Source organism: Hemicordylus capensis, chromosome 1 (assembly GCF_027244095.1).
Source record: "Hemicordylus capensis ecotype Gifberg chromosome 1, rHemCap1.1.pri, whole genome shotgun sequence".
In the NCBI taxonomy this organism is placed as follows: Eukaryota; Metazoa; Chordata; class Lepidosauria; order Squamata; family Cordylidae; genus Hemicordylus; species Hemicordylus capensis.
In genome coordinates this window covers 33,886,614-33,910,658 of record NC_069657.1, presented here as the reverse complement: position 1 = coordinate 33,910,658, position 24,045 = coordinate 33,886,614, and the positions used below count along the sequence as shown (strand labels likewise).

The 24,045-nt window shown below is 44.6% G+C and overlaps 1 protein-coding gene across 1 annotated transcript in view; it reads right to left on the bottom strand.

The window, feature by feature from the left end:
- Positions 1-24,045, bottom strand: part of LOC128332615 (legumain-like) — a 40,795-nt gene that overhangs the window by 11,187 nt on the left and 5,563 nt on the right. The window contains exons 2-9 of the mRNA XM_053267115.1: positions 12,734-12,903; positions 7,800-7,897; positions 4,675-4,756; positions 3,697-3,782; positions 2,768-2,843; positions 2,474-2,536; positions 2,075-2,141; positions 17-135 (exon numbers count right to left, since the gene is read on the bottom strand). Of these exons, the coding sequence (XP_053123090.1) occupies positions 17-135; positions 2,075-2,141; positions 2,474-2,536; positions 2,768-2,843; positions 3,697-3,782; positions 4,675-4,756; positions 7,800-7,897; positions 12,734-12,871 (729 nt within the window). The 5' untranslated portion in view covers positions 12,872-12,903. The remainder of the gene's footprint in view (positions 1-16; positions 136-2,074; positions 2,142-2,473; positions 2,537-2,767; positions 2,844-3,696; positions 3,783-4,674; positions 4,757-7,799; positions 7,898-12,733; positions 12,904-24,045) is intronic.

Below are 24,045 nucleotides of genomic sequence, written 5' to 3'. Positions count from 1 at the left end.
GGTCTTGGAGACCCACCACGTCAGAATCTTCCATCCAATTGACACTGTACCAGTCACCGAGGTATGTGTCCCTCTTCTCATCATAGTAACATGCGTAAGAAGATTCCTTAGGGTTGGCAGCAGTTGTGGCATAAACTGCAAGGTAAGTGGAAAAACATTATTTGCTGCCTGTGGTTGACAGAGAGTGACCAGAAGTGCTCGCCTAATAGCCTGATCTACCACTTGGTTCAAGCAAAGTACTTGGATTTAAGCCAGTTTGGACACATTTGCCCCAGTCCAGAGCTCCAAGCACACTGAAAATTCTCCCCTCTAAAGAAGTGAATAGGAAAGCAGTTGTGGGCCACAGAGTTCCATACACACACTGGAGCTCTCCCAGCATGGACCGGTGTCCCAATCCAGCAACCTGTTACAGGATGGACTCCTTGGATCTCAGTTGGCTGGTTTACTTTTAATTAGGGCTCCAAACTGAAAACACTTAGAAGCTATTCACACGCACATGCAAAACCGGGCTAAGGAAGCCCGGCCTGGTTTTGCACACGCATGTACCGCCGGGCTCGGGCTTGGTCCCGGTGGCACCATGGCGGCAAACCCGCCTACGAAGCCACCCTGCTAAACGACGTTAGGAGAGCGAGCACTCTCCTAACCCCATTTTACTGATCATCTGACAGCCATGGTGGTTTGCAGGAGGGGGGGGATCCCCCAACATGTCGTGGCACCCCGACCCTCAGAACTACCCTAGATTTCGAAGGGACTGGGGTTTTTTTGCCTTATATGTTCACTCTAGTTTTTAAGTGCAACTGCACTTAGGACAGTAGCAGCTCAAGACCTCTGTGCTCCCGAGGCAGGGTGCAAGTGTTGTCAGCCCTTTAAAAAACACACACACCCTTTTTAAATCAGTGGAGACAGGAGGGGGCCTTGCCGGCACCCCAATAATCTGCTACCTGACACAACCACCTCAACTCAACTCTTCTCATGGAAGGGCTGCCTCTCGTTGAGGAGAGCCCAGCCATGAAGAGCTTTTAAACACGGGGAATGCTCCTTGGAGATTAAGCAAAACATTAGAGTTGGTGCTGAAAGTACTGGGAACCTGGGTAAGATTTGCCACTGGGGCAGGCAGTGCCAGCCCGACAAACAAGAGCGAGGCTGAGGGAGACTCCTGCCTGCCACCTTGGAGAAGCCACTGCCAGTCTGTGTAGACAGTACTGAACTAGATGGACCAACAGTCTGACTTGGCATGAGGCAGTTTCCTACGTTCTTACGAGTTGTATCATACTCCTGGATTTTGCTGACAATTTTACAGAGATGCTATACATGTTGACATGGTGAAGTACATCTACAGCCCAAATAAAAACAATTTGGTCACTTGAGGATAGGGCCGCAACCTTCCGAAAAATTGGTTTGGGGTCATGTTTCCCATAAAATGCGTGCTCATACATTTGGCCGTAGAGTGGGTTGTACTCCACTTACAGCAGTCATTGAGGGTTCAGCTTGAATTTAGGATCTCTTTTAGAAATGTAGACTGGATGTGCCAAGACAAAACAGGTGTATTTTTGTACTCTTAAAAACTGAGCATTTTAAACACATCATGTGTGCATTAGGATATCAAAAGGAAATGTGTCCAGGAAACTGTGTGGAGCAACATAACCAATGCCATTACAGGATCCAGTTACACACAGGAGATAGTGAGGGCAGAGATTCCTGAATATTTCAAAGTGTTTAGATGTCCTTTACTGGTGTATCATCACCAGTTTCGGCACACAACATTCTTTGTGCTGTGTGGAAGGGATTTTCCCCTTCCCAGTAATTTATTTTCAAAACTGGAAGAAAGTTGTTCTACTGATTCTGAACACACATCACAACCAATCTAACCACATATCTACTCTTAAGGGCAAAACACTAACCTGGTGGCAGATATGTTAAGGCTCCCAATACTTAAAGCCAAATTTAACCAGAGCTGCTGTTAAAGGTCCAAAGTTCCCCTCAATGTTTTCAACTTTCTCCCGACACAGATCACCTTGGCTATAAGCAGGGGAAGTTGACGGATCCCAGACCAAAATGCCAGCTCTTCACTTACCATTGATATCATCAGGTAGATGAACCATCATTGATCCGGATTCACATGCCTCAATATAAAACACCATCTGCAATTTATGTTAGGCATCATGAGGCACAGAATGAAAGAAACAGGCAATGGCATTCCCTCATTTCCCTATCAAACTGCCTTCTCCTCTCCTAGCCCTCCCTCATCCATCCACTATGCTCACCCCCAACCTTGGCTTCTGCAACCATCTTCTCTGCTTCTTGCACATCTCAGTCCTCTCATCTCTATCAAGAACTCCACTGCCAGAGTTATTCACCTCCCCCTTTGCATCAACAATCGTAGGATGAGCAGTTGGAAGAGGTTACAAAGCTGTTTCCTATGCAATTTGCATGGCTGCTACTATTCTCCAGCTGCAGAAAAAAGGAATGGTACCTTCTGGTATTTTTTGTGATGGTACATGTAACTGATGGTTTTATTCAAGTCTTTCGCGTGGAGCTGTAAAACAAAAAGGCCCCCTGTTCATATCCAGTGCCGTCAATAAAGCAATGAGAAATGCACTATAAACGCTGGCATAGCACATGTCAAGAAGCATCCCAACCATGTCACATGGAGGGGAGGGGCAACTTTCAGCAATCCTCTTTTCCCTCGGCAGCCGCAGCTGCTTCCCACCTGAAAATATGGCCCTGAGGATAGCACAATGTCCTATGGAGGTTGAAGAATACTTACATCATCAGAGGGGAAAGCCAAAAGTCCAGGAGCTCCATGATCAGTAAAATAGATAAATATGTGATCTTTGGGGCCACTGTAAAGAAACAATAAGCCTGTTGTCTTTATGTAGACTGCACTGGTGAAGACAAGTCTGCTTCTGAGCAACTCAGGCTGGCATACATAGTATCTTCCCTCTACCGCTTTTATCCTCACAATGACCCTGTGAGGTAGGCTAGGCTGAGGTATAGGGATGCACACGGACCAGTCTGGAGGCCATTCTAAAGGCCTCTGGACCAGTCCGGACACGGGACTGGTTTGGCGCTGGTGTGTGTGTGTGTACCTTTAAGGGCGGGGGAGGGTGTACTTACCCTTCCCACTGGGGCGCCTGTTTTGTAAAGCTTTTGGGGCGGCAGGGTACCTTCCTGCCGCCCCTTCCCCCATTCCTCGGCAAAAGGCTTCAGAAAGCCTGACTGCGCATGTACACGTCATGCGCACATGTCATGTCTGCATGTTGCATGCGTGTGTACCTCAGACATGTGCGCTCGTGCGCAACGTACGATGCGATGTGCAGATGTGACGTGCGCATGCACAGTCAGGCTTTCTGAAGCCTTTTGCTGAGGAACGGGGGAAGGGGTGCCAGGGAGGTGCCCTGCTTCCCCAAATGCTTTACAAAACAGGTGTGCTAGCGGGGGGAAAGCAGCGGGAGGGGTAAGTACACCCTCCCCTGTCCTTAAAGAGCCCCCCTCCGCAGTGCTGGACCGCGGAGGTGCAGTTCCGTGCACACCTCTACTGAGATATAGTGGTTAGCCCAGGGTCACTCAGTGAACTTTTTACAGCCAACTGGAGATTTTAATCAAAGTCTCCCTCGCTGGACCAAGTCAGACACGAATTTTTACACAACACTGGCTCTCCTTAGTGCTCATTTTGTCAGACATCTTTCCATTTACCTTTGTATTACTTTTCCTGATCCGACGTTCTTCACTGCTTCAGCATCACCTTTAAGAACAGCAAGGAAATTCTGTGGTGTGACATCCTATGGATCAGGAGAGATTTGGAATGGAAAGTGTGAAATGTGGCAGGAACAACACTCCTCTTCTTCAACCGTTCAGTGCATGGGCTCCAACACATTGAAGCAGTGGCTTTCAAACTTTTAAAATCATTTTAAAATCTTGTCTCTGGGCCCACTCCAACCTTGCTACGCCCCTGTTCTCTTCCCCACCTCCATGTTCGGAGCTGGAGAGGGAGGCAGGCAAGGATGGTCTTACAATCTCTTATGGCATTTGGCAACCCGCTGTTAAATGATGGGGTGCTTAACAAACCAGTTGTGATATGGCTGGGCAAGCACCAGCATCTTGAATGCATCTAAGCCACTCTCTGGCTCCTTGGCCTACTTCTAGACTTAGATTTTTCATCAAATGCCCTTATTCCAAACACAATAGCTCTGCAGTATAGACAGACATTCTGAATGACACTGGCTGTTTCTGAAGTGCTATGGTAATCCTAACCGGCCTTAAGCAAATAAAGGAAACCTACAAAAATTACTGATCCCACTCTATTTGAATATATAGCAATAGCAATAGCACTTACATTTATATACCGCTCTATAGCCGGAGCTCTCTAAGCGGTTTACAATGATTTAGCATATTGCCCCCCAACATTCTGGGTACTCATTTTACCGACCTCGGAAGGATGGAAGGCTGAGTCAACCTTGAGCCCCTGGTCAGGATCGAACTTGTAACCTTCTGGTTACAGGGCGGCAGTTTTACCACTGTGCCACCAGGGGCATATATGGCTTGCATTTAACAAAAGTGCAAACCAATTAGGCAAAGCACTTCAGAGCTCTTCTCAAAGTAAATTTGAAATGACGTTTCTTAGGGGTGCGGAGGAGGATTCAAAGCTAACAAGCAAATAAATTTGACTTCTACCTCTCCTGTGTAGTCCTTGAGGGTTCCTTTGTACACATCTGTGCCATTGGGCCTATTGATAATGATGCCTTTGGTTGGATTCCTAGATGTGGGGAAATGGACAGAAGTATTAAAAATAAACCATTTATTATTATTTTGTTTATTCCTTCATTCAATTTATCTACCGCCCAACTCCAAAGGCTCTAGTTAAACATTTGACAAAGTAAAAACAAAAAACCCAAACTTAACCACCTACATCAATATGCAAGGATCATGGCATGTCCACTGAGCCATTACCAGATGACTGAACTTCAGACAACATGGATTCAAGTTTGGCTCTGAAAGGTTAATAAGTATAGACTTCTGCAGCACCGTCTGTTTCATGCAGCTGGTCACCTATCTCATCTTCCCTGCATAACTTGAGGCATGTTACACATATTTAAGAGTTTGCATCACACACACACTGGCTGATATGCTGACTAATGCTGCACGTGTGTTCCTAATACGAGCATGCACAAAGCACTAGCCCCATGCAGCCATCAGTGACGTGTTTCTATGGGTCAAATAGCACTTTTGGAACAGCAGAAGAGCACTGAAAATTGTTGTGCTTTTATGCAAAAGCGCTCCCACATTAGAAGAGCAAGGTCAGTGCTATGCACACGCTAGCCTTAGGTGCACATGTGGAGCATTTGTCAGAATGTCAACCACTATCTCCAAGAGGTTTCATACTATGGATTTTGTAAGTTTGTAGATTGGCACTCAGCAGAAGCCCCCCAAAGTAGCATAAAGTCAAGAAAATGCATTAAGATGATAAATAAATGCATTAAATACAGAAGAAAAAAGAAATGACCACAATCATTGTAATATAGCAATGAACATGACAGGAAGGATTTTAAGAGTAAATGTATGCCAGCTGTCCCATAAGCAGCTCTGCCCTCTTTAGGGAAGACCACTTCTCTTCCGCCACTTAACCAAACATTCCTGCTTTGATTGAGACACAAATTTCTAAAATCCGGTCCTGATTATTTTACTTCCCATCTTGACACCCAAACCAGAAAACCTGAAAAAATATTTTTTCCCCTGTCATCTCCTGGAAGACCTGTAGCAGATAAATGAAGTTACTTGTACCTGCAGAGTTAGACAATGAAGTCTTCCAGCAGAAAAACAATTGGAGCCAAGTCTCCACAAATGTCAGAGCCCTGAATCACTCCCAGGAAGCTGTTTGTGCCAGTTTTGACTTTCAGTTTCAGCCTATATGCTTCACATAACCACTACTACTTCAGCAGCTGAACAGCCTCGGGCCTTGTCTATTAGGACATTGCAGGCCATTCCATATGGTGGGCCGGATCCAGACTAAGCACCATTAAAATAAGTGAGACAGATCTGTCATGAGTAACTTAGGTCCCATTAGTTTCAACGGGACTCAGTCATTCCTTAGTCTAGATTCTGCCAGGGTCCAGAGGTTTGTCATACAGGTATACTGTACAGCTGCAGTGTGGGTCCAACTAAAACTGTAATATATGAAGTGCCTACAAGACCTTAAACTATCACACCTTTTGAACTGGGATGTCTCTCTTACATTTAGCAAGAGATGAGCCCCTGGCCCTATTCAGCCTCAGCACAGCATCCTTCCAGTGGCTGTTGTTGGTGTATACCTTATATGCTTTTTAGACTACAAGCCCTTTTGGGACAAAAAACACCCCATTCTCATTCATTTTGCTATGTAAAACACTTTCAGCACTCTCATTTAAAAGCAGTGAATTTCTAAAAGAATAATAATTTTTCTCACAGTAACACAAGCTCTGGTTACATGTAAAGCTTGGCTGATTACATGTAGAGCTCTACATGGTGCCATCTTAGAAAGGTGTCCAGAAATTCCATTGGTGCAAAATGCAACAACAAAATGCTGATGAGAACCAGTTTATTTGATCATATAACTCCAATATTATATCAATGCTACTGGCTTCCAATTTGTTTCTGGGTAAAGTTCAAGGTGCTGGTTTTGACTTTCAAAGCCTTCAGTGGTTTGGGAGCTGGTGATCTGAAAGGATTGTCTCCTCCCATAAAAGCCCAGCCACACACTGCAATTGTCAGAGAAGCCATGTTCCGGAGGAGAGCTGGTCTTGTGGTAGCAAGCATGACTTGTCCCCTTAGCTAAGCAGGGTCCACCATGGTTATAAATGAATGGGAGACTAGAAGTGTGAGCACTGTAAGATATTCCCTTCAGGGGATGGAGCTGCTATGGGAAGAGCATCAGCAGGTTCCAAGTTCCCTCCTTGGCATCTCCAAGAAAGGGCTGAGAGAGATTCCTGCCTGCAACCTTGGAGAAGCTGCTGCCAGTCTGTGAAGACAATACTGAGCTAGATAGACCAGTGGTCTTACGCAGTATATGCCAGCTTCCTATGTATATTCCTACGTCTCGCCCCCTCTGTAGTGAAGTATGGGGATGCAGGATATGGCCCTCCTATTGGTGGCACCCAGGTTTTGGAACTCCTGGCCCCATAAGCCCCATCTAACCTCCTCTTCTGTACATTTAGGCATTAGTCCACAACAATAGTTAGTTAGTTGTTTATTTACGATCTTAGATCAAACATGCACAACAATATTGTTTAGACATGTATTTAATCAGGGTGTTCTTTAATTTGATTTCAGTACGGTGGTCAACAGTAGCCATGTGGCTGTACTAGAGGTATTTTCATGCTGGTGGTTAACTTCACCCCTCTGAGGATCACACTTGCACCAGAAGCATGGGATGTAAGTATTTTAATAGATAGTGTGCCTGCTGTTGGTTTTTTATTGTGTTAGTTCCAGCAAGAAAGTAAACTGCCTGGGGTGTTAGTAGATTTCTTCTACAATGCAAGGCATATCAAATAGTTAGGAATGAAAAATTATAGCTGATCAGATCAATGTATGGGGGCTTCCCTCTGTGTGAAAGGCAGGAGGCTAAGCAGAAGACTGTGTACATCCGAGGAGGGTGTGAGGTATACCTTGAAGTCTCAGCTATTTCAGTGGCAAACCCATTTGCTGTTCTGTAAAATGCCTTAGAAATTTCCTTACTGAAACACTACGTTCATACAGAGTATCACCAATAACAAAGGGACACAGAATGTACGGATTCCATTGTTCTGATGAGCGAATTTACTTACTCCTCATTATAGGCAATGTCATCATACATCATAACAATGATTTGTTCATCTGGGATGCCATTCCGGTGCACAATCTGGTAAGCGTGGCATGCATCAGCCTGAAAGACATCAACAAATTCTTTTCAGCTGTTGCTTTTCAACACTCTGTAGGCCACAGGGGAGAATCTGTACCATTTATAGCAGATTTTGGCCAGTAAGTGTCCAATGGACCCGCTTCATTTCACAGATATCTCTAAACTAGAAACCCAGTTAAGTTAACCAATTTATATCGTGCCTTCCCAACTATTAGGCTTACAGAGGAATTTGAATTTCATTGTTTTCTGTTAAAGCATGTTGATCTTCCACCATAGAACAAATCCAGAGACTCCTTCACCCTATGGGCCATGTCTTCCTAAGAGGGCCAGAACTCTCTGGTGTTACTCTCCAGGGATATGAACAAGTGGTGTGCCCAAGAGCAAGCCTTCTCTGAACCAGGCCCCACCCCTAGACCAATCTGGGAGCGGAACAAGGCATGCCTAAAATTCGGAGGCCAGAGTAGCTCCTGCCACAGTTCTTCCCACTGCCAACTGGCTTGATGGCAGTTTGTATCCTCACACATGGTAGCTTATCCATTTCCAAGCCCAATTCAAAGTGCTGGTTTTAACCTTTAAAGCCCTAAATGGACTGGGTTACCCACTCATTGAGTAAGAATGAACTTGCCCTATATGTCCAACAAGAATGCCTTGCCCTATATGTCCAACTCGGATATTAAGATCTTCTTCAGAGGCCCTGCTCTGAGTGCCCCTGCCAAACAAGGTGAGGTGGGTGGCTACGAAGGAGAGGGCCTTTTCAGTGGTTGCATCCCATTTATGGAACAGCCTCCCCAGTAAGGTTCGCCTGTCACCATCACTTTGTTCTCTTAGACACCAGGTAAATACTTTTTTGTTCAATCAGGCTTTTTAAATTGAATTTTTTAAATTAAAAAACCCAAGTTTTAAAATTGTTGTGTACTGCATTGTGAGTGTGTGTGTGTGTGTTGCGATTTGATGCATTTTATTTGTTTTAATTGGATGTTTTAATGTTGTGTTTTAAGTCATCCAGAGAACAATTGGCTATGGGGCAGCTAACAAATAAAGCTTATTATTATTATTATCATCATCATCCTCACTTGCTGAGGTCAGTGGCAGTTCTGACTGTCTTGAACCCACACAAATGTTCCAGATTATTGAGAGATCCCAATGATTGCAGATCTGCACCACAGGCAGCCACAGAGCAGCACATCTGGGAATTTCCAGACATGGGTGTAGTAACAAGTTGTGGGCAGCAACCTGGAACTATATGTATACCGAATTAAACAATGCCCCATTGGGGAGAAAACCCTTGAATGTTGGGACATTTTTCTAATGCATATTTGAGGACCACTCCCTTGTTCACTGCTTTGGATCAAAAGATGGAAGAGAAAGTCAGAGTATGTATAAAATAAATGCTGGTTTCAAATCAGCCCCAAGAAACCCAAGGCACAGCTAAACATACTCTCAAAAGGTCACTGTACTATATGCACGGAAGCTGCTTCAAATGAGAGAAAGATATGAAGGGGAGAACACCGATTATGTGAATGATGCTTCTATACTGCTTGTGCAGAAGATGCTGAATCATTGCTAAGCATTTTATACAAAAAGCAGAGCTCCATGTCATGAAGGCCTGAAATGGTACCAAGAGTACAACCTTCAGCAAGCTCTCATTGTTGGACACCTTCCAGGGTCTGAAAAAGACTTTCTCTTCCTTGAGCAGCTTAGAAAAAAGGACAAATAGTGGAATGTTTTGGTTAAGATTTGAGATGCCTTAAAAAAGAAGATGAAATGGTTTGAAAGTAATGAAGGCGGCAAAAAACAAAACAAAACACCCCATGACACTATGAACTAATATCCCATTTAAACCAGCACAGATTTTTAAAAGAGATATATAGCTGAGGCAGTCTGTTTATCAAACAATACCATGGTGAGTGGGGCACAATGACTAAACAATATGTTTACTGAAATATGTGACCGGTGAATTTGTGGACAGTGTTATCCTGGCCTCTCCCTTTTCTTCTCCTTCCCTTCCATGGACTAAGTTTACTCTGTAAGCTTCTTGGGGCAGGGGATCTTTTGGGGGCTTATTCTACTTTGGAAAGCACCATGCATGTAGATGTTGTAGAGCCAAATACATAATGATGTCGTACAGGGAAATGGCTTGACTATAAAGCCAAAGGTTGTATGTTTCCCAGAACATGGAAAACACCTATATCGGGCAGCAGCGATTTAGGAAGATGCTGAAAGGCATCATCTCAGACTGCGTGGGAGGAAGCAATGGTAAACCCCTCCTGTATTCTACTAAAGACAACCACAGGGCTCTGTGGTCACCAGGAGTCAACACCGACTCAACAGTACACTTTACCTTTATGGAAGAAAAAATGTCTGAGAATGTTTTAAAAAATACAATTTGCATGTTGTTTTTTAAACAGTTCCGTGAAAAACAGCAAAATAGGACAGGCAGCAAAACCTTACCACACAATTAAGGGTTTCCCCCCGCATGATTCTTTAAAACACACACACACACACACACACACACACACACACCACCTGCAAAAATACACCCACACACTATGCAAATTAATATCAAGGCAGGCCATTATAACAATGAGAGAACTGTATGTTTGAGTTCCTTTGTCTCCTTAATACTGATCCCCATTCTGTTCTGTTAAAATTCAGCTCGACTCTTCTGAGAAGGATTTCATGCTTCTGCATCATGGCAACTGGTACAAATCCCAGTGCACGGGGCAGTTGAGTTCATAGTTTTCAGTTGTAACAAGAAAAGCAAACAGCACTAATGCAAAGTGTGTCTGAGAAGTTTGAGATCAGCCTAATGAAAGTCGTTTTAAAGGATATCATTTTTCTGACGAACATGCCTCTCAGAGTTCAGACCTGGAGCAAGTCAGGGTTAGTAGTTGTTCAAGACCCTAGATCACAGAGAGGCAGGTTGCTATTTTGAGACTTCTGTTGCAACGTCTTTTCACACGACTGATTCCAGTCTAATAGTCCTTACCTAAAGCAGCTGCACTTCCTCCTTTCACTCAGTACTGTCCATCCTCTTTATTTCCAACTACATCCATCTCTCCTTGAAGTTTGCTTTACAGATATAAGCAGGGATTATATGACAGACAGCCCATACAATCTGTATGGGCTGTCATATGGCATTCTGTATTTGTGGTCTGCTTCTCCAGTGAGAGAAGGGAGAATGGAAGTGTAGGAGATTTCAACATTTAGTAAAGTAATCAAATAGGCTGGTGATGGTATGCTGTTATAGTACAGAACCACCACCAAGTCATCAGCAAACTTCCACCACCTCAGCAAAAAAAACCTCCCCAGATCACTTGGATAAATTCTGAGGGTTCCAACACCTAGCTGACGGATTATGAGCAGAACAACCCAACTATAAGTCAGATACCCAATTATTTAGTTCCAGTTATGTTAAGGCTGGTTCACACACATATGCCCACTTGATGAATGCAGCATCATTCGTTGACCTGAATGTGTGATGAAGCACTTGCGGAAAGAATTTTCATTTCACTGCAATAGACAAGCCTTGATCAGTTCTCTTTAGCACTAGGAGCCAGGCCAAAGATTTAAAAGCTAGACCGTCCTCTGTTCCATGAGGGGCAGGGACAGACTCACCATTTGCCATGACCAACACCCTCTGCCCCATGGGTGTGTGCGTGCATGCACAGATCATTGCTTTCCCCAGCAAAGTCCTCTGATCCACTGGGGGCAGGGTGGGAGATTCCCCACTTTGCTTGCTCACTACTCCTCCTGGTCACGTCTGGCTGGCTCGGGCAGATGATGGACCAACGCAACCAGGAGGAGTTAGAAGTTAGCAAGCAATGCAGGAGCAGGTTCCTGGTCACCGCCATCTGCCCAGAGCAGGCAACGTCAACAGACATTGCTTTTCAGTGGAATCCACCAATATTCAGCTATCAGAATTCAAATTATACTAGCTGACCCCTCACAGAGCATCTGTGCGGCGCTTTGGGGCCGGCTGTTTTCCCCTCCCTCTTCCTCCTGCCCCAGTCTCTCCTCTCTTCTCCTTCCCTCCAGCCCCGCGCTCTCCAGCCTTCCTCCCCTCCCGTTCCTCCCCCCACACAGAGCCTCACTGGGCGGCCAAGAAGGGCCCCGCCGCCGTCTTTTTCTCCCTCCCTGCTGCCGCCGCTTTTCTCTCCCTCGACTCCACCCGTTGCCGCTTTTCTCTTGCCCGCCTGCCACCTTTCTCTCCCCCTCTCTCCTCCGGCCGGCCGGCCACCGCCAGCACTTTCTTCCCCCTCTCCTCCTCAATTCGCTGGAACTCTCGCAGTGTCGCGAGAGTTCCACCGCCAAATCCTGGACACGCATGCCGTCTAAGAGAATTAATTATATAGATACATTCATGTTGATCTGGTGTGGCAAGAGGCAGAGGGAATAGTGATCTTTTAAGTTTATAAGATTTTTATTATCCCAATTTTCCTCCAAAGAGCTCAGGAAAGTTATTTCCCTCCTCCCATTTTATTCTCAATCCTACAAGGTAGGCTAGGCTGAGAGATAAGTGACTGACTTACAGTCACGCAGTAAGCTTTATAACTGAGAAGATGCTTGAACCTAGGTCCTAGCCTGACATTCTGACCACAACAACCAACAGACCACAAGTCAAGTCAACACCGGTGTTCACTCTAAGGTGTGTGCATGCTCACATGTTTTTTGATGTCCACCCAGCCAGTTTTAGATCTTGCTCAGGTTCAGTCAAGAAGGTCCCACTCTGAATGCATGTGCACACACACTGCCTTGATACTGCTGCCCAGAATAAAACTCATTCCGCACACAGATGAAAAAAAATTAGAGAGAACACTGGACAAACACTACTCAGATGGCAGCATACGGCACTCTTACCTGGTGTCGGTAGTTATCCCAGCTATTCGAACCTGCTACAATGACAACCCAGTGCTTGCCTCCATCCTCTGGGTCCTCTAGGGGAAGGGTATTGATTCCCAGGATACAGCTCAGCAGTACAGCGATCTTCAAAGCCATTCTTGTCTTTTAACTCAACAACTACAGGAACTCTGGGACGTAAGTAAAATGAAAGCAGACAGTAAACAACAGAGGCATAATAATCTTCTTCTACACCTTTAAAAGAAGCAATTTTTTCATAAAGCCATTTTAATGCAACTAGTATTTCACTTACTCTGGACTTCAGCGTGGCATACTAGCTATTCCAAGCCTTGAAAAATTGTCCTCGGTCCTCGGGGTGGACTCCTCACCCCCCAGTAATGCCCTCCACTTCGTGGGGGGCAGCAGAGGCCTCTCCAACTTGCATGCTCATTTCTCCTCCTGATCACACCCATCTGGTTCAGGCAGGCGATTGACAGATGTGAGCAGCATGAGGGCATAATCCACCCCCACCTTGCTCATTCAACCCTTCTTCAGATCATCCCTGTCCATCGTCTGGCTCAGGTGTCATGCCTAAGTTTCCAGGCACCATGGCAAGCTGGTGCCTGGAATTGCTGAGCCCTGAGCTATTCTAGATGTGATCAGAAGATCTTTGAATCTGTATTAGTCACTAAGACTGGGGCCAGGCCTGACAGTTTTAGGAATGTTTACACAGAATTAAGAGCTACCAAATTGGAAAGAGTTTATTTCTAAGCAATAACTTGTAAAATATGCATAACATTGCACCAAGCCAGCGTGGTGTAGTGGTTAGAGTGCTGGACTAGGACCGGGGAGACCTGAGTTCAAATCCCCATTCAGCCATAAAACTAGCTGGGTGACACTGGGCCAGTCACTTCTCTCTCAGCCTAACCTACTTCACAGGGTTGTTGTGAAAGAGAAACTCAAGTATGTAGTACACCACTCTGGGCTCCTTGGAGGAAGAGCGGGATATAAATGTAAATAAGAATAAGAATAAGAATAAGAAGCAGCTTTACTGGGAACAGCCTATATTCTGCAACAATATCTATAGCAACAGCAACAACATTGACAATAAAATTCAGCCATCCCAGGTCCTTGGGAAGGACTCGATGTCTGGATAAAACAAACCAGTCAATAACACCTGTCTGACTGTGTAAACAAGATAATAATATCTGAAACAAAAGTATCTGAAACATTCTTGGAGCACTTAAAATTCAATGCCGCTTCATAACCTTTGTTATATTTATTATGCTTTAGTTTTCTTTCATTCAGGCTCCCTCCTCACTTGAGAGGAGATGGCTCAGTCTGCCTCAGAATGAAGAAAAAAGAAGAGAGAGCACTGCAGGTCTTAAGAGTCATAATGCTGTTACAAAACACTGTTCTACACTTGTCAACTCATCCTGTGAAAAATCTAGCAGAGGAAACAAATCTGCAGGGTTCCCATTTAAGGTGGAGGAAATGAGCAGATAATATGGGAAGCATCCATGACCAGTTTTTTCATAGCATTCAACTACTTGTGTTAGTGGAAATTGTGTGTACACAGTGTTGATGCATTTAAAAAGCAGTGCAATGAGGATCACTTATTTTAATTTATTTATTTATTTATTTATTTAACATATTTTTATACTGCCCAAAACTTGCACCTCTGGGAGGTTTACAACCAGATAAAAACAAAGGTAAAATATTAATTTAAAACAAAAACAAGAAATTTAAAACACAGCAATTTAAAAAAAAGTAAAAACGGTATTCTAAAAACAACATTAAAAAAATTAAAACAATATCAGTTAAAAGCCTGGGTGAACAAATGCGTCTTTAAAGACTTTTAAAAAATTGTCAGAGATGGGGAGTCTCTTATTTCACTAGGGAGCGCATTCCAAAGCCTTGGGGCAGCAACAGAGAAGGCCCATCCCTGAGTAGCTGCCAGATGAACCAGTGGCAAAAGCAGATGGACCTCTCCTGATGATTTCAATGGGCGGTGGGGTTCATGACGAAGAAGACATTCTCTTAAATACCCAGGCCCCAAGCTGTTTAGGGCTTTATAGGTTATGACCAGCACCTTGTATTTTGCCCGGAAACATAGCAGTGTTTGCATACTTCACCATGATTAAATAAATAAATAAATAAATAAATAAATCTTTATTTGTTAGCCACACCATAAAAAGTCTGTTCTCTGGGTGGCTCACAACATAGGATAATGCAGTTAGGTGCAATGAAACTGTGCCAGGATTAGACTCAAAACATTTAGTCTTGGTTGCAACCATCAAGCTCTAAATCAGGGCTGCTCAACTTTGGCCTTCCTGCAGATGTTGGCCTACAACTCCCATAATCCCTGGCTATTGGCCACTGTGTCTGGGGATTACGGGAGTTGTAGTCCAAAAACAGCTGGGGGGTCCTAAGTTGAGCAGGCCTGCTCTAAATAAATGGCCTATATCCAACCCCACTGCTCATTCTCCCCCGCCCCCATCAGCATTTGTGATGCTGTTAACAAATAAGGGCTACTTCCAAAATTGTTCAATTTGTTCAAAAATTATTTCAATTGTTCAATTCAATTGTTCCGTCAAGAAACCCCAGATTATCATAAAAGGATTCTGGGAGGTGTTCTAGGATGCCCACTTGGTTCACACTGGATGCTGGCTAGCCTGTTAAGGCCAAGTAATCATCCCAAGCAGTGTGCTCTAAAATGCATCCAGTAGCCTCCTGTAGCTACGCACCGGGGGGGGGAGTTGGTAAAGGTGAGCAAGCTACCTTTCAGGAAAACCCGCCTTCTATTAGCAGCCGAGGAACCCCAGTATTCTGAAGAACATGTCGTTTGAAAGTAACCACATTTCCCAATTACTTTTAGCTTTTAACTTGGCAGGATATCTTGGACCGGCTGCTCCTTCTGACTCTGCTGATCATGTGCCCAGATGGCAGGTGCAGCAGCGATTGGCAGAGCTGCTATCCGGAGGAGGATGTCCTCTGGAATCCCATAATGCACTGCACAGCTCTATAGATGCTCAGGCTGCTGGAAGCCTGGACTCCCACACAACCGGGTGCGCGCACACCCCTCCCTCACTTTTAGCCTGGGTTTCAAACCAGGTCTACCCAGAAGCTTGATCCTGGGTCTTCTTACAACCAGCTCTACCCAGGTAGGGCTGCGCTAGCCTAGGCAGAGCTGGTCACGAGAACGACCTCAGTGGCTAACATGCCAATGCTGTGCTTACATAAGGATGTTGTGCTACCACAAAGCTGCTGCACAAGCCCTGTGTGTCAAGTCTGGAGCTTGCATCCCATACCCATGTTGTGTTAGCACAAGCATGTCTACACAACTTGCAAAGTGTGTGTGTCGTCAAGTCAATTTCAGCTCCTGGCGCCCACAGAGCCCTGTGGTTTGCTTTGGTAGACTACAGGAGGGGTTTACCATGACCTCCTCCCATGCAGTATGAGATGATGCCCTTCAGCGTCTTCCTATATTGTTGCTACCTGATATGGTACCAGTGGAAATTCAAACCAGCAACCTTCTGCTTGTTAGTCAAGCATTTCTCCACTGTGCCACTTAAGGTGAACACACCTCAAATGGTTTAAAGGGAGCTTTGGCACAAAAGCTCAGTTTCAAAAATCCCCTGCCTCTGCCTGGCTAAGCTATTTTCTTGTAATAGTGCAACTTTGTTTGTTGCACAAGCACTGCACTCGGCAGGATGTCAGCCAGTGAATGAATAGTGAACATGCTGAGATCGTCACATTCTCTGAATACATGCCTACCATTAAGTTCAGAATGCTGAAGAGATCCTGCCTTGAACAAGATTTTATTATATTGCTCACTTGAGAGACAGTAAAGCCCTCTTTCTATATTTGTTCAATATCTATAATCTATACTCTCAAAGAGACGGTATAGATTATATCTATGTTTACATGAAAGAGAGCTCTGAATTTAAGAAGACCCCTGATTTCCAACATTAAAGAACTTGGGGGGGACAGGACCTAGTTTCGGATTCAGGTAAATATAGTACGTGTGCTGGTTTCTTACAAGTTAATTATGTGCCAATTGTTCACAATGTAGAAATAAAGATTCCAATTCCAATATATTTTTACAAGTGGCGTGGGTTGGAAGATAAAAATGCTGCACAAGTCAAAGCTAGATCTGTTAACGTGTGTTATCCAAATTGTTTGGTCTGAATACACAGTCAATCATTATTCCTTTCTGATGAGTCATACTGAACATGGCAGAGGTAATAGTAACAGGAAGGAAGGTCAACTCAGCCTAAGTATGCTGTTCACATAAACTCACTGGGAAAGGAACCAGATACTGTGAATATGTGAATAAGACCAGTACTGAGGACAGAAGTTTTTCTTCCTCTCTAGAACCAGGGGTGATCCCATGAAACTGATTGCTGGGAAATTTAGAACCAACAAAAGGAAGTACTTTTTCACATAACACATAATTTGTGGAATTCTCTGCCACATGATGTGGTGATAGCCACCAGCATGGATTGCTTTAATAGGGACAGACAAAATCCATGGAGGCCAGGTCTATCTATTAGTCTGAGGGCTATAGGCCACTTCCGGCCTCAGAGGCAACATGCCCCTGGAGAGAGGGGAGAGAGGGCATGCCCTCACCTCTTGCCTGTGGTTTTCTCAGAGTCATCCAGATGGGTCTTGGGCCTGATCCAGCAGGGCTATTATGTTCTGCAACCCATGTCAGTGGCTGTGGGAACTGCCCCCACCACTGTTCCCTCTAAGACGTGCGTGTGCTCACAAGTTTTTCAATGACCGCTCAGTTAATTTTAGACCCTGCTCAGGTTGAATTAGGAAGGTCTCACTCTGAATGCATGTGCACACACAGTGCCTTGATACAAAACTCAGAAACGGTGCCCAGAACAAAACTCATTCCACAAAGAGATGAAAAAAATTAGAGGGACCACTGGCCCCCACCCCATGGGATAGTTAGTTAGAGGTCAGTAAAAGTTTAATGTAGACTTATTTTGAAATGCTGCTGTTCATTATTTTGAGTGCATGAACATCAGTGTTCCCTCTAACAGGGATTCCTAGATGCTGTTGACTACAACTCCCAGAATCCCCAGCTGCAATGGCTTTTGCTTGAGGATTATGGGAGTTGTAGTCAACAACATCTGGGAATCCCTGTTAGAGGGAACACTGATAAGCGTATCATGAAATGGGGTGTGTGTGTTCATATCATGTTATGGTGCAAACATATGCTGAAGTCTTTGAATGAATTCAGACACAACTTTTCCAAACCTCCAAACCACCTGCTGGAAGATTAGGGTCATGCCCCCTGTTCAGCTGTTCCCTCTTCCCCTCATGTGCTCCTGAATGGGGAAGGCACAGGACAGGCCTGTTTTGGTAGGGCACCTTTATTCAGGAACTCCCTCCCTTCAAATCATGACTTGTCCCCTAAGCTAAGCACTGCAGGGTCCACCATGGTTGCATTTGAATGGGAGACCACACTTGAGCACTGTAAGATATTCCCCTCAGGGGATGGGGCCACTCTGGGAAGAGCAGAAGGTTTCAAGTTCCCTCCCTGGCTTCTCCAAGATAGGACAAGATTTTTTTATTGAACCAACAAACTACCAAAGCATACAGTATGTTGCCAAAGCACAATTATATACAAAGTGGTTGTTTGTACATGATATATCTGCATAGATTTACACACAAGGATTTGGAAACCCACAAGGTTATGAAGTATATGCAGGTAGTACTGTAACTCAAGGGTGGGGGATTTCAAGGCACATCAGGTAATCGGGGGGGTTACGTCCGACGTCCATTTCCACAATTTGTCCCATTGCTGTTTAGAAGAGATACTCTTGTCTTTTTGCACATAACCATACAAACTTTTCCAGAAGAGATTTACTGTCTCATCTGCGTGAACCTCTTGGTCGCGTCTTCCCTCCCTATTCCTATGCAGGAGCACTGCATAAATGACATACAGGTTTACTAACCTGATTACGAGAAGGGGAACGTTCCAATTCCCTAGTATGAGGGCACCCATTCCGTCCCGTTTCCTTGAAGGTTTCTTTCTGAGACCTCGAAAGGAGGTTCTATCGCTCAAACCCGAGGTTAGTTCTTCTCAAGTCTGTTTTTCCAAATCAGGCCACTCTAACAGCTTACTTACTCCCTGCCACACTCTTTTGGCTACCACACACTCTTCTAAGAAATGTGAGTGGGTTTCCCTGAATGTTTTACCTAGCTTACTAGCTTTCTGTTTGCAGGTGATTTTAGGGCACTCTTGCTGGTCCTCTGGGAGCCATGGCTTAGCCGCATTAGTTCTTGATGGTATAAGCGCCACATTGTTTCCCATAAATGGAAAGGGACTTTTTTCTCCTTAAAGAGAGCGATAGGGTGATCGGGTTGCAACAAGTACTGTGAAGTGCGGTGTTTGTAGCGTTTACGTTCTAAATCCAGTTTTAAGAAACCCACTTCTAGAATCGCTCCATAAATTGTTTTCCTTAGCTGCTTAACTGAGGAGGATCCTTTAAACAGATCTGGTTCAACCTTCCATTTTTTAAGTGTGAATAACAAATCTCTCAAGTAGTCCGGGTATTCTCTTTTTAATACTTGTGTGATATTACCATTGAAAGATCCTTTCCCCCACCATGCTATGCCTCATGCTGACTTGCGCCAATGCAGAGCGAAAAGCGAGACCCAGGTTTTTTGCAGGAGGTTGGACATATTATGGACATTCACGAAAATCCAGTTTCCAAAATTGTAGGACATGAATTCAGTTACAAAATAGGGTTGCAGGGCAGGTAGGGCTAGGCCTCCTGTCCCCACTCAACCTCCTTAAATGCTACTGCACAGGCCAAAGGGAAGGACGCTGTGTGCCATACTAGACGGAAGATCTGGCTTTCAACTCTCTGAAGGAGATCGAGCGGGGGAGGATAGACTACCGCCAGGTCATGCACCGGGAGTATCAGGTAAGTCTGGATGTAAACCGCTTTCTGGTACATGGCACGGCTCCTTTTTTCCCACAAGGTGATTTTAAGCATTACTTTTTCTTCCCAATCTGACCAATTCTCCCCCCCCCAAGACTTTTTCCTTAATCCCATATTCAATCCCCAAAATGTTTACTGTATCTACCCACTTCAGTTTGGACTGGGGCCCCTTCGCTTTTACATTCAGAGATGGGTAGGCACGAGAGTTGTTTCATCCGATAACAGTAATGTAACATCATCGGCATGAGCTACAAATTTTACCCTAAACTCAGTATGCGGTTCTGAGTGGACAGGTGGTTCGGCTATCCCATCACTCTCCCTCCTCCTCCTTCCCGGGAAGATCTCGCAGGGCAGAGGGATAGAGACCGAGAGTCCTTGCAGATGGGGTTCTCTCTGAATCCTGATCAGGATCAGATCCAGGGCAAAAACATAAAGTAATGGGCTCAGTGGGCATCCTTGGCGGACACCCGAATGCAAAATGATCGGGTCGCCCCGCAATCCATTAATCTGTGGTGTCACCTTTGCATTCGTATGGAGCAGCTGTATCCAAGTAACGAATAAGGGTGGTATACCTTTAGCTTTCAACAATGTCCACAGATAATTGTGGTTCACTTTGTCAAAGGCCTTAACTTGATCCAATAAGAGGAGGTGACCTTTCCAACTTTCATTCTGTATGGAGTAAAAAAAGTTCTCTCAGCAGACACAATGAGTCTGTCATCTTTCTTCCCGAGATAGCACTTGTCTGCAAGCTGTGGACCAATTTAGGGGCCACTTTCGCCAATCTATTATTTAGGATTTTGGCAAAGATTCTGTAATCGATATTTGTGAGGGTTATCGGTCTCCAGTTTTATGGTAAAGTGGTGTCACCTTTCTTGGGGGGGGGAAATTAAGAGGCCGTCCCCAAAGGACCGATTTAAACGCCCATTGTCTAGGACAAAATTAAATAATTTTACTAAAACTGGTAGTAGCTGGTCTGTGTAAATCTTATAGAAAGGCCATGTCAGACCATCAGGCCCTGGGGCCGATGTGTTCTTTCCCACTGAGATAACTGCTCTGACCTCTTCTATAGTTACAGGATGGGTCAGAGAGCTTTTCCCCCCCTCAGTGAGGGAATAGCCGAGACCATATTCATTCAGACTGCAGAACCTATCTAGATAGGATTGAATGTCCTTTACAGAAATATCCTTCAATGCATACAAGTTTGTATAAAACTGGGCCATGATCTTTAACATATCGTGGGGTCAGCCATTAGTGGGCTACTTCCATCCGATCGCAGGCCTTGGAATCTCAAACTAGATGCATGCATCTTGTCCTTTGCCCACTCCCCTTTTTCAACTACAGACCCATTGAAGCGATACCACTTATTTTCTAAACGCCTGTGCCACAGCTCATTTTGAAATGTCCTGATTGTCTCTTTGCAGCGGCGGCATGATTCCACGTCGAAGGCTTCTCCCCTGTTCATCTTATCAACAATCCTCAGATGTTGGGTGATCGCTTTCTGATAATTTTTGACCCCTATCTTATATGTCTGGCTGGTCACTGCCCTAGTACGGCAGCCCACCCTCTTTTTAGGTGTCTCCTAGGCTCCCAAAAGATCATCTTCTGCCTCAGTTCTGATAAAAGGACACCTCTGAGATATTCATCACTTAACATTTTTGGGTGTAATCACCAAAAGGGCTTACCATGTGGAATTACCTCAGAGAGATTACAAATAAATCCCACAGCCGCATAGTCTGACCATGGGGTAAGTACTAGTTTACACCTGTAGACTTCAAAAGAAGGGGGAGCCCAGAGTCTATCTAGCCGGCTAGCTGATCTCAGGTGGTACTATGTAAATTTGACTCCGGTTTTAAATTTATGTCCATACTGTGATTTAAAGTTCTCTTCGTGACAGATTGGGGGAAAATCCAAATCATTATATACCCCCAAGGCCTTATCATCTAAACCCAGAGTCTCACTCAGAAAACGCTGGAGAGCTTTTTCCTCATTCGTTAAAGAGGGACTTGAGGGGGAGACTGGGAGGCCTCCCGAAAAGGCTTTCCTGTCGCTCAGTTGGGCTCTGTTATTAAAATCCCCCGCGATCAGGAGGTGGCGCTTGGTGTCACATATATCTTTTAGTTTAGCCCAAAGAGCCTTCCTAAGGTGTGATTGTACCGGGACATATATGGCGCAGAGTCTAAAGGCTTGGTCAAGCCTTAGAGTGGTTGCCGAGCTTGGGTCACCCCTGACAGTAAAATCTACATACATTAGTCTGCCCTGATCAATTTCCAATACCCTCTCAATTTTGAGATCAGGTCTGTCTTTAAACAATATCGCTACCCCTGCATTGCCGCTCCCATCATAGGACCAGAAGGATGGGCCCGCTGTCCATTGCTGTTGTGCCGAAAAGCAGTGGCTCTCATTTTCGAAATGGGTCTCTTGCAGAACATAGATGTGATAGTTCCATTTTGTTAAAAAGTGTAGGATCTCTTGCCTACGATTTGGTGACCTTAATCCATTAACATTCCATGTAAGTATATTATAGGAATTGGCCCGACAACCCATGACAGGAGGGTGTTATGTGTAAGGCATGGACCCATTCAAACAAAGAGTCGCTGTTCGCGTAGAAGCGAGGCAATAGAATAGTAGGCATTTGTTCCTTAGATCTCAGATCGTGTCAAGTATTGTTCAAAGGGGCTTACTGGGTTAATTCAACCCTTACCTCCATGTCTTCCATGATAACAGTATTACCTCCTACCCCTTCCACGTTTACTTCACGTGAAAGTGTAGACCTACTTTGAGGCAGATGGGCCCCGGGGAGGGTTGGTAAGGGGTAGAGGGTTTGGGGTTCAGAGACGGGAGGCAAGGCAGGGTGGTTTGGGATGAGAATAGACCCATTTTTGCTCCTAGGTTCCTGGGAGGCCTCTAAGGGATGTTCTTTTTCTACATTTTTGTCCAAGCTGTTTTTAGGATCTGTCCCCTCTTCCACTGAGAGAGATTCCTGCCTGCACCTTGGAGAAGCCGCTGCCAGTCTGTGTAGACAATACGGAGCTAGATAGACCAATGCTCTGACTCAGAATATGACAGCTTCCTATGTTTTGATGACAGTTTGAACAATCCCCAGGGAAGTTCCCATAGGGCTGCAAGGTTTTTTGTTTTGGCCATGAAGAACTTTTTGTTGCACCAATTTTTTGGCTTGCATTGAACTGAGTGTCCTGCTTTCTCTACTTTTGGGCTGTTTTAGTTATGACAAAAGTAAACATAGCGCAGCAGCATATGGCTGTTTTTCTGTAGTGTTTAATTTGAAGTGAAAAAGCAGTCTAAAAGTCTTCTGCGTGTGATCACGCCACCATACCTTGTAATTACATCAGAACTGACAAACTAAAGACTGGACTCCACTGATCCAAACCAGCATTGCAAGGTAGTTTAGGATGCTTTTAGCCATTCAAAAAAGATAGTCTTGACATTTCACCCATTATATTTTTAAACGATGTTTAATTATATATGTCAATATTAGGTATGCTCCTCTTCGAAACTTACAACATAATTGCTAACTGATGTGTGCATGAGATTTTTTTTTTTTTTAGTTTCTATTTGCTTTGTTAACTGTACAGGCATGTTGCAATGTTTGGGATGGTTGTTTTTTTTCTTTTTATCAGCAAGGATGTGCTGACCCAGACATGAGACTAGAACTATGCAACAACTTGGATAAGAGATTTAACCGTGATTAAAAAGAAATCTCCATTGTAATCTCAGTTGCACATCTTCCGCAACTCAGATTACAATGGAGACTTATTAACCTGGGACCTCCATTCTGCCTCAGTCTTCCTGCATGGTGCACACCCTGATAACAACAGAAATACTATGAGATCCTAGATTAGGTCAAAGACGACAGACAGCAAAACCAAACTCTAGTCTAGACCATTTAAAAAAGGGAGGGGGGGCTTTAGCTTGAATTCTATCATCTTTGCTTAGTAAATACTACAACATTTACAGTGCTTAACATTTCAACTTATTTATAAATATATACAGCTAAACAGATAATAGTGCAAACACTGGTCACAGAATATCTGCATATTATGCAGGATCTTGTGGAATCTTCCAGGCACACACTCAGCCCACACAGGGTGCTGAGCCTGTCAGGCCACATTATTGCCTCACATGGAACTGAAAGATCACCACCAGTGTCACACCCAACACTTCCCCTCCAAGTCACACGCAACAGGCTTCCCCAAACTGCGGCCCTCCAGATGTTGCTGAACTACAACTCCCAGCATCCCGAGCTACAATTTATTGTGGCTGGGTATGCTGGGGGTTGTAGTTCAGCAACATCTAGAGGGCCGCAGTTTGGGGATGCCTGCACTACAGGGAAAGCTCAGTGATGGAGAA